Raw genomic sequence first — 11289 nt, 5'->3', positions numbered from 1 at the left:
TAGTGAGATCAGAAGTCACCTGCCTGGATTGGCTCTGAATGTCCCTACCTGCTCTGTTCCCCTGACCATGGAGTCACCAGACATCCAACCCATGACTCCACCCAGGCCAGTCTTGACCCTGGGCATGAAAAGCATTCCCCACTCCTCCCCCTCTGTATGTTCCTTTTTTTTTTTTTTTTTTTTTTTTTGAGACAGAATCTTGCTCTGTCACCCAGGTTGGAGTGCAGTGGCGTGATCTCGGCTCACTGCAAGCTCCGCCTCCTGGGTTAACGCCATTCTCCTGCCTCAACCTCCCCAGTAGCTGGGACTACAGGCGCCCGCCACCGTGCCCGGCTAATTTTCTGTATTTTTAGTATAGATGGGATTTCACCGTGTTAGTCAGGATGGTCTCGATCTCCTGACCTCGTGATTTGCCCGCCTCAGCCTCCCAAAGTGCTGGGATTACAGGCGTGAGCCACCGCACCCGGCCCTCTGTATGTTCTTATACTTTTGCTTCTTCTTTGGGAGTGGGAGCCAGGATGCTGAGAAACTCCTCCTCCGAAACTCTGTTGTCAGCTGCTTCCTGAGGCCTGGATCTCCCTCTCAGACCTGCTGCCTCCTGCCCAAGGGAGCTTTCAGATTATGGAATAGACCCGGGCTCCCATAAACGTCCCTGCCAAATTATCTGGGTGCCAGAGCTCTAAAAGACCGAAGCGGAGCCACTTTGCCATGATTAATTCAGGAGCCTTGCCTCACTCATTATTCATAACCTCTTTCCATGGCTTTTCATGCTGGCTCATACCAGCCCAGACTCTGGCGCTCTGCTGCTCTAAGAAAGGCCCCTCTAGGGACCATGTAGGACCCAGTGGGACCTACCCTCGGGCACTGCTTTGCCAAAGTAGAGCAGGCTTATCTTTTATTTTTATTTATTTTTATGTTTTGTTTTGTTTTTGAGACAGTCTTGCTTTGTTGCACAGACTGGAGTGCAGTGGCGTGATCTCAGCTCACTGCAACCTCCGCCTCCCAGGCACGAGCGATTCTCATGCCTCAGCCTCCTGAGAAGCTGGGATTACAAGTGCCCACCACCATGCCCAGATAATTTTTTTATATTTTTAGTAGAGATGGGGTTTCACTGTGTTGGCCAGGCTGGTCTTGAACTCCTGACATCAAGTGATCTACCCACCTCAACCTACCAAAGTGCTGGGATTACAGGTGTGAGCCACCACACCTGGCTTATTTTTATTTTTTGAGACAGGGTCTTGCTCTGTCACCCAGGCTGGAGTGCAGTGGCACGATCATGGCTCACTGCAGCCTCAACCTCCCAGGCTCAAGCAATTCTTCCACCTCAGCCTCCCGAGTAGCGGGGACTACAGGCACGTGCCACCATGCCCAGCTAGTTTTTAAATTTTTTGTAGAGACGGGATCTCACTATGTTGCCCAAGCTGGTATTAGATTCCTGGGCTCAAGCAATCCTTTTGCCTCAGCCTCTAATGTGCTAGGATTACAGGCATGAGCCACTGTGCTTGGCTGAGCAGGCTTATCTAAGGAAACGTATTTCTGGGCCAGCTTAGTTCAGGAGCAAATGCCTTGGACTTGGAGAAATACTAAGTCAAAGCTTATGAACTAAGCAGAGATCTTTTGTTATTTTACAAAACGGCCTTTCCTAGAAACAGCTCCGAGTGACAGGGTGAGCCCTCATTGTGCATTCATGGGAAAATGGAAACGAAATCTAACAGGACAAAGGACAGATAACCTTCCCGTCTTTCTTGGCAAAGCACTAATAACAGATCACAGTAAAGGCTAAAGCTCCTCTGTGAGTTTCTTTCCAGCAGAGGCAGCAGAGGTGCAAAGGATAAAAGGGAAAGAGCTAATGCAGCAGACAGAGTCACCTAAATGGGGCCCTTCCACGTGCTCTTCCCTGTGGTAGGGACTCAGCTCTCCTCTCGCCTGGCTCCCTCCACCTTGAGGCTTGTCTTCCATCTCAGCTACCTGTCACTTCCTCCAGGAGGCCTTCCCTGACCACCCTCATGTGTTCCCCTGCCACTCTGCCTATGCTATCCCCAGAGGCTTTCCCAGGGCTGAGTGTTGGGTAGGGAGGGGCTCAAGGAACTGAATGAAGCTTGCACGCTGGGAGTCTCTCCAGAGAGTCTGTGGGGGCTGATAGGAAACTCAGGCTGATTTGAACCAAACCCTGATTCTAAAACACCACATATCTGCCAAACCAAAAGCAGCAGCCCCCCTCTCTCCCCTGCTCCCTGCCCCAAGGAAGGAGGCCTGTGCCCCCTCCACTCCTTCTTCATCTCCTTCCTCACCAGCCTGCTGGGACACCCGAAAGGGCAGCCTGGTGGCGGAGCTATCCACCATTGAGTTCAGCCACCGAGACCCTGTGTATGGCACCATCTGGCTGCAGTCGAAGACGGGCACCGAGTGCTTCTCAGCATCCACAGATGGGCAGGTACCCACCAGCCAGACACTGGGGAGGGGAGGGAAGGGAGAGGCAGTAACTGTTCCCTGGTTCCCCATCAGAATCCCTGGGGACATTTCCTTTAACACATTTTATTTTGAGATGGAGTTTCACTCTTGTTGCCCGGGCTGGAGTGCAATGGCGCGATCTAGGTTCACTGCAACCTCCACCTCCTGGGTTCAAGCAATTCTCCTGCCTCAGCCTCCGGAGTAGCTGGGACTACGGATGCCTGCCACCATGCCTGACTGATTTTTTATTTTTAGCAGAGATGGTGCCTCACTATGTTGACCAGGCTGGTCTCGAACTCTGACCTCAGGTGATCCACCCACTTCAGCCTCCCAAAGTGCTGGAATTACAGGCATGAGCCACCGCACCCGGCCATGCACTTTATTTTTAAATTGAGTAGTGATAATACATGCCCTCGGAATAGAATCTAAAGTGTGCAAAACAGAAAATGCCTTCCTCTCACCTGTGCCTGCACTTTCTCCTCTCCCTCCCTCTCCTATGTCTGTCTCTGGAGCTAGTCTCTGCATATGCAAGGAAACACATCTCTCTCTTCTTCACGCTTTCTTTTTGCACTTTACACTCTAGTCTGTACTTGATGTTTTTCATTGTGTGTACCTTGGAGATAGTTTCATCATATTTCATACACCGCCGCCCCCTGCCTGTTAATAATTGCATCCTGTGGGTGTACCATAATTTATATATGGATTCTAATATTTTGTTGCTACCCCCCAAAAAATGTAGCAAAGAGCATCTTTATACACAGATTATTGCACACATACGGGGATACATCTACAGCAGACATTGCTGGCAGTGGGACTTCTAGGTCAGAGCATACATGCTTTTTTTTTTTTTTTGAGATGGAGTCTTGCTCTGTCACCCAGGCTGAAGTGCAGTGGTGCCATCTTGGCTCACTGCAAGCTCCGCCTCCTGGGTTCATGCCATTCTCCTGCCTCAGCCTCCCGAGTATCTGGGACTACAGGCGCCCGCCACCTCGCCCGGCTAATTTTTGTATTATTATTTTTTTATTTTAGTAGAGACAGGGTTTCACCATGTTAGACAGGATGGTCTTGATCTCCGGACCTCGTGATCCGCCCACCTCAGCCTCCCAAAGTGCTGGGATGACAGGTGTGAGCCACCACGCCCGGCTGCACACATGCATTTTTAACATTGCTGGATATCGCCTTATTGCGGGGTGTCTTGGCATACACAGATTCTTGGCCTTGCACCTGGAGGTTTTGATTCAGTAGGTCGAGGGCGAGGCCTCAGCATCTGGGTTGTATGAAGCTTGTCGGTGACTCTGATGAGCAGCCAGGTGTGGGAAGTGGGGACAGAGCAGCAATCCTCAAAGTGTATTTGCTCCCACGAATTGCTGGGAGCTCCATCTTTTGTGGCCCAGTGGCTGACCCCAGGAAGGTGGGGCGAGGGTGGAAAAGGCAAAAGCCAGGGGAAATACAGGGCCTCGAAGTCTCACCGTCGCTGTCGCCCCACCTCCTGCCAGGTCATGTGGTGGGACATCCGAAAGATGAGTGAGCCCACTGAGGTCGTGATCATGGACATCACCAAAAAGGAGCAGTTGGAAAATGCCTTGGGGGCCATCTCCCTGGAGTTCGAATCTACTTTGGTGAGTGTCCCTTGCTGTCCTTTCCCTGACTTGCATTGCCAGGGCAGCCAGGGCTAAAGACAGGCCATTGCTAGGATATCAGGTGCTTGTGGAACCCAGCAACAGCCCAGGGAGGCCAACCTCACTGCCCGCATCCTAGGCGTGTGTGGCCTTTACAACAACTTTCCAGCAGGGGGCAGCAGAGCTTCTCGAAGAAGGACACCGTTGTCTTGGCACCAAGTCATCTTTTGGCCCGTGGCCCAGCTGAACGCAGAGGGCAATCTTTTGACAGGACAATTCCAGAAAAGCCCTGTTTCCTGGGGAAGGTCACGCCCAGGACCAACATAAGGAGGCCTGGCCCTGCCTGGCATCGGGGCCCTAGACTGGCCACCTGCCTTCCTCCAGGGAAAGAAGAGGTTCTGGATAGGAAAATGAGGTCAGACCAGGCTCCTTGGAAAACCAGAGCACATGCATGGTCTCGGTGTTCAGTAACTGAGAAAGAATGACAAAGAAATATCAAAGTTGAGGCTGGGCAGGGTGGCTCACATCTGTAATCCCAGCACTTTGGGAGGCCAAGAATTCAAGACCAGCCTGGGTACATAGTAAGATCCCCCAAATCTTTACCAAAAAAGAAAGAAAGAGAGGGAGAGAGAAAAAAAGGAAAGAAAAAGGAAGGAAGGAAGGAAGGAAGGAAGGAAGGAAGGAAGGAAGGAAGGAAGGAAGGAAAGAAAGAAAGAAAGAAAGAAAAAGAAAGGAAGAAAAGTATCAATGTGAGGCCAGGCACAGTGGCTCACACCTGTAATCCCAGCACTTTGGGAGGTGGGGGGATCACTTGAGCCCAGGAGTTCAAGACCAGCCTGGGCAACATAGCAAGACCCTATCCCTACATAAGAAAAGAAAAAAAGGGCCGGGCACGGTGGCTCACACCTGTAATCCTGGCACTTTGAGAGGCCAAGGTGGGCAGATCAACTGAGGCTGGGAGTTCAAGACCAGTCTGACCAATATGGAAAAACCCCATCTCTACCAAAAATACAAAATAAGCTGGGCATGGAGGTGTACACCTGTAATCCCAGCTACTCAGGAGGCTGAGGCAGGAGAATCGCTTGAACCCAGGAGGTGGAGATTGCGGTGAGCCAAGATCGTGCCATTGCACTCCAGCCTGGGCGACAAGAGTGAAACTCCATCTCAAAAAAACAAAGAAAATAAAAGAAAAACAGAAAATATCAAAGTTTGAGCATAATGCAAATGTGTTAGAGGAGGGAAGCTTCTAGAAGCAGTAAAGGAAGCTTTCCTCACTAGAGTAAGAAGATACCTTTCCCTTGTTGTTGGTTTTTGGCTCGGGCTGAGTGTTGGTTTATGTCTCAGCGCAGCCCAGGCCTGGTTCCCCCTTGGAGGTGTCACTTGTTTGCTTCGGGGTCATGTGCTATCATTCCTAGGGCTTTGGGAGGCTCTGGCCTCGAACCTGCCTGGGCAACCCTAGCTCAAGGCTGAGAGATGAATGTTGGTGGGATGAGGAGACAAGTTAAATGACCCCTCCCCAGAGGACAAGGCACTGGGCATGGCGGTTGGGGTGGAGAGGGCTCAGGAGAACATTCTGTCCCAGAGGCGAGGCTTTCTAGGCCAAGTGCTAGACATGTGACCACATCACAACTAGGGCCATCTCCTCCACGTCTGGCCCTTGCAGGGTGCACACGGTGTGCTGGACACTTGTGGCTGCCTGATTTCATAAGCTCGTGCAATCGCCTATAACCATTTCGTGGGGTAAAGTTTTTATCCATACTTGCCAGATACACACGATGAGTGTTCATGAGATTACGTTGTGAGTCCTAGTACCTGGTAAAGCCGGGACTCAAACCCAGGGTTCCAACTCTAAGGCCCAGGGTATCCACCCGCAGCCCGCCACGAAGTCTGAGGCCAGAGGTGCGATGGGCCACTCAGATCTGGGTGGCCTTTCTCCCTGGCTCACTGACGGGCAGTGTGCAGTCGGCTTGAATACTTTCTTCTCTGGACCTCTCAAGCTTGGTCTTTTCACTTGCCCTTGACACCCAACTTGAAGCCCAGATTTTTGTTTTGTTTTGTTGAGACATGGTTTCGTTCTGTTGCCCATGCTGGAGTGCAGTTGTGTGATCTCAGCTTACTGCAACATCTACCTTCTGGGCTCAAGCCTCAGCCTCTTGAGTAGCTGGGACCACAGGCGCATGCCACCACGCCAGTCTAATTTTTTTTTTCTTCTTTTTTTTTTTTTTTTTTTTGAGACAGAGTCTCACTCTATTGCCCAGGCTGGAGTGCAGTGACATGATCTTGGCTCACTGCAACCTCTGCCTCCCAGGTTCAAGTGATTTTCATGCCTCTGCCACCACACCTGGCCATATTCTGGGTATTTTCTAGAGATTTTATATTTATCATTTTAGTAATTTTCTGGTAGAAGAAAATGCACAATAAAACAATACGTTTTTTAAAAAATAAAAATAAAAAACCTGGGGGAGACGCCAGGTGCAGTGGCTCAGGTCTGTAATCCCAGCACTTTGGGAAGCCAGGGTGTGCAGATCGCTTGAGCTTAGGAGTTTGAAACCAGTCTGGACAACATAGGGAGACTCTGTCCCTACAAAAAATACAAAAATTAGCTGACCCTGGTGGTGTGTGCCTGTGGTCCCAGCTACGTGGGAGGCTGAGGTGGGAGTATTGCTTGAGCCCAGAAGGTCAAGGATGCAGTGAGCCAAGATCGTACCACTGCACTCCAGCCTGGGCAATGGAGCCGGACCCTGTCTCAAGAAATAAATAAATAAATAAACTAGGAGTTCTTTTTCTTTTTTTTTTTTTTTTTTTCTTTCTCTTTTTTTTTTTTTTTTTTTTTTTTTGAGGTGAAGTCTTGCTCTGTAGGCCAGGCTGGAGTGCAGTGGCATGATCTTGGCTCACTGCAACCTCTGCCTAAAACCTGGGAGCTCTACAGGGGCAGGTTCACCACCAGCAGAGGACATCTGAGCCCATTGACAAAGGCCCTCCCCTCAGCGTGCCCCTCCCCTACCTCACTCAGCTGTTCTTTCCATTTGGAATGCTGAGGACACAGCGCCATTGTAGGCTCAGGCCCTGCTGGTGGAGGCTGTCCAGTCTAGCCCGGAAGTTAAGACATGGAACAGTAAACAAGGCAGGGCATTGCATGATGGAGGGGGTCATGCTCAGAGACACAGAGGGAGCACTGGGTCAGGAGTCAGGAGACCGGCCTTTGTGCATTCAGTCCGCAGCAAAGTGAGTAACTACTAAAGCTCAGTTCGTGGGCGATGGACCCATGTCAGACAAGCTTGCGCCCCTCAAAGAGCTCACCCACCCGCAGTAGGGGAGTGAATTACATCACCGACTGCCAGCTGGCTTCCTGAGTGCTGGTTGGTCACCTGCTCTGAGTTCTCAGGGACACCAGCCTGAACAATGCTATGACAAACGTCACTATCCTGCCAGGGAAGGCTCTGCCCATCCTGTGAGTGATCTGGGTGGACCACCCTGCGTCCCCTCCCTGGGTCTTCTTTACTCTCTCTGTAAACAAACATTCAGGATCTTGATGGCCAAATGCTTTGAGGACACAGTGATGCTCGGCAGAAGGGGCTAGTGATGACCCTCCAGGACTGGGGGAGCCAGGGAGGACTTCATTCAGCACAGGCTCCTTGAGCAACTTCCAGAAAGGTGGGCTCTGAGGAGCCCAGGAAGAGTGGGGACAGCTCTCCAGGAGGGGCCACAGCCCTTGCCGAGGCTTGATCTGAGGGCCTTTCTAGGGCCTGCAGACCCCCCAAGCAGGCTCCTGTCCATGCCCGCTAATCCGAGTTGATGGTTCATGGAGCCTTCCCCCGCCCCGTGTCACTCCTTCCACAGCCCACCAAGTTCATGGTGGGGACTGAGCAGGGCATCATCATCTCCTGCAACCGCAAGGCCAAGACGTCAGCTGAGAAGATTGTGTGCACCTTCCCGGGCCATCATGGCCCCGTCTATGCCCTCCAGAGAAACCCCTTCTACCCGAAGAACTTCCTGACGGTTGGTGACTGGACAGCCCGCATCTGGTCTGAAGACAGCCGGGAATCGTCCATCATGTGGACCAAGTAAGAGGCAATGCTAGGGATGGGAAGGGATGCAGGGGACGGGAGGGGATGCTGGGGACAGGAGGGGATGCTGGGGACGGGGGGGGATGGAGGGGGCCCAGCTGGGCCCGGGAGAGTCCTGAGCCTCCATATGTAAAATGGAGAAAAAAGCCTTCCACAAACACCCGAACTCGTGTTAGCAAGTGACTTGCTCCAGCCACTCCACAAAGCGACAGGCTTCAAACCACCCAGCTGCTAAAAATAATGGCCATGGCTTAATTTTCTTTCCTTTTTTTTTTTTTTTAGACACAGTCTTGCTTAATTCCCTAGACTGAATGCAGTGGTGTGATCTCGGTTCACTGCAACCTCCACCTCCCAGGTTCAAGTGACTCTCCTGCCTCAGCCTCCCGAGTAGCTGAGACTACAAGCACCTGCCACCATGCCCAGCTAATTTTTGTATTTTTAGTCGAGATGGGGTTTCGCCACATTGGCCAGGCTGGTCTTGAACTCCTGACCTCAGGTGATCTGCCCACTTCGGCCTCCCAAAGTGTTGTGATCACAGGCGTAAGCCACTGCGCCTGGCTGGTTTAATTTTCATAATCCTCAAAATACCCCTAGGAGGAGGCAGCATTGCTCTTCTCCTCATCTCATTTTTCATGTCAGGGAAATGGGCTGCAGAGAGACCAAGCCACTCGCTCCTGCTCTCCCAGCTAGTGAGGAGCCGAGCTGGGGTGTGAACCCAGGAAGCTTGGCTGGGAAATGTGGGTGCCTTGGTACGATTCAGCAATGCGGCATAGCCTGTCTTGCTCAGTGCCCACTCCTCTGAGGGGAGCAACAGACAAGGAGCTTGAGACAGCTGTGAGCACAATGGTTAGACCAGAGAAGCTTGGACTATCACATCCCCCTCCGTTTTTCTTAGGGCCCCTGTACCTTGCCTAAAAGAGCCCTTTCTCCTCCTCCTCTTCATCTCTTAAGTTGGGTAATAAACCCGAATTCTAACCACCCCCTTGAGTCACTCACTCCCGGGCGCTCCTGTGGGTATTGTGCATTGATGTATAAATAAATTCCTTTTTTCTCTTGCTAAAAAAAAAAAAAACATCCTGGGGCTCCTTTCCTGCCCACAGAGCCACAGACTGCTGCAATGTCAGTGCCACCATCAACCCTAATGATCATCTTTGGTTCCAGTGCTTCCCACATCTGTTTGCATCAGAATCTCCTGGGAGGAGTTTTTGTTTGTTTGTTTTTGAGATGGAGTCTTGCTTTGTCCCCCAGGCTGGAATGCAATGGCATGATCTTGGCTCACTGCAACCTCCGCCTCCCGAGTTCAAGCGATTCTCCTGCCTCATCTTCCCGTGTAGCTGGGACTACAGGCGCCTGCCAGTATTTTTAGTAGAGACGGAGTTTCACCATGTTGGCCAGGCTGGTCTCGAACTCCTGACCTCAGGTGATCCACCTGCCTCGGCCTCCCAAAGTGCTGGGATTACAGGCATGAGCCACTGTGCCTGGCTGAGGAGTGATTTTTTTAAAATCCAGATTCCCAGCCCCAACCCTGGGAATCTTAGGCTAACAGAATCTTAGGCTTACTTAAGATTACTAACAGAATCTTAGGCTTAGCCTAGGAATGGGCTTGTTAAGGAGCTCCCCAGGGCTTGTGACTCAGCCAGTCCTTGCTTTGGAGCAGAAACCTGGTTCGATGTCATTCTACAGGGGTAGGAATGCTGGCTGAGAAGGGCAGCACATTGTTCCTGAAGGGGTGGCCTGCCCCTCTACACCTGTGGGCGTTTCTCGTCAAGTGGAACGAGAGACTTGAGAAAAGAAATGAGACACAGAGACAAAGTATAGAGAAAGAAAAAGTGGGCCCAGGGGACCGGCGCTCAGCATACAGAGGACCCGCGCTGGCACCGGTCTCTGAGTTCCCTCAGCATTTATTGATCATTATCTTTACCATCTTAGAAAAAGGGAAGTGGCAGGATGATAGGATCATTGTAGGCAGAAGGTCAGCAGTAAGACATATGAATAAACATCTCTGTGACATAAGTTTAAGGAAAAGTGCCGTGCCTTGATATGCATATGCAAACATCTCCATAAACCTTTTTAGTGCATAAAGAGAAGCATTGCGCTAGCAAGTCCCACCTTTCGCCCTAAGGCGGTTTTCTCCCATCTCAGTAAATAGAACATACAATCGTGTTTTACACCGAGATGTTCCATTGCCCAGGGATGGGCAGGAGACAGATGCTTTTCTCTATCTCAACTGCCAAGAGGCCTTCTTTCCTCTTATATTAATCCTCCTCAGCACAGACCCTTCACAGGTGTCAGGCTGGGGGACGATTAGGTCTTTCCCTTCCCATGAGGCCATATTTCAGACTATCACATGGGTAGAAACCTTGGACAATACCTAGCTTTCCTATGCAGAGGTCCCTGCGACCTTTGGCAGTGTATGTGTCCCTGGGTACTTGAGATTAAGAGAATGGTGATGACTTTTCACAAGCATACTGCCTTCAGGCACTTGTTTAACAAAGCACACCCTGCACAGCCCAAAATCCTTTAAACCTTGAGTCACCACAGCACATGTCTCTTGCAAGGACAAGGTTGGGGGTAGGGTCAGAGATTAACAGCATCTCAAATACAGAACAAAATGGAGTCTCTTATGTCTACTTCTTTCTGTATAGACACAGTAACTGATCTCTCTTTTCCCCACAGTTCCAGGCCTCATAGCAAGTAGGGGGTTCCCAGTAGACATGAAGCCCTTCACAGGCTTTAGGAGCCTTGCCAATGTCTTCAGGTCCTGCAGGCTGCCAGGGCTGTGTGAAAGAAACAGTGAGGGCAGGGTGTCAAGCACAGCACCCTTAGGCTTTTCGCAGGGCTGGTTCCTAGAGGGACTTGATGGACCTGTGTCCTAGAACCTGGGTTATTAGACAAATTTAGCAAATAAGAATATTTGGCATTGGGCCGGGCGCGGTGGGCTCATGCCTGTAATCCCAGCACTTTGGGAGGCTGAAGCGGGAGGATCACTTGAGGTCAGGAGTTCAAGATGAGCCTGGCCAATATGGTGAAACCCCATTTCTAATAAAAATACAAAAATTTAGCCGGGCTTGGTGGTGCATGCCTGTAATCCCAGATACTTAGAAGGCTGAGGCAGGAGAATTGCTTGAACCTAGGAATTGGAGGTTGCAGTG

The 11289-nt window shown here is 50.9% G+C and overlaps 1 protein-coding gene across 1 annotated transcript; it reads left to right on the top strand.

Moving 5' to 3' along the window:
• Window positions 1-2294: 2294 nt before the first annotated feature.
• On the top strand, window positions 2295-8138 carry LOC113222040 (dynein intermediate chain 2, axonemal-like; the record flags this gene model as incomplete). Its single annotated transcript, XM_026451372.1, has 3 exons — window positions 2295-2434; window positions 3948-4070; window positions 7911-8138. Coding segments are annotated over 3 exons (491 nt in total), but the record flags the coding sequence as incomplete, so codon positions are not given.
• Between the last annotated feature and the right edge of the window lie 3151 nt (window positions 8139-11289).

Source organism: Piliocolobus tephrosceles, unplaced genomic scaffold (genome assembly GCF_002776525.5).
Source record: "Piliocolobus tephrosceles isolate RC106 unplaced genomic scaffold, ASM277652v3 unscaffolded_29000, whole genome shotgun sequence".
Lineage (NCBI taxonomy): Eukaryota > Metazoa > Chordata > Mammalia > Primates > Cercopithecidae > Piliocolobus > Piliocolobus tephrosceles.
The sequence above is the reverse complement of the archived record's forward strand: the minus strand, read 5'-3'. Positions and strand labels throughout refer to the sequence as shown.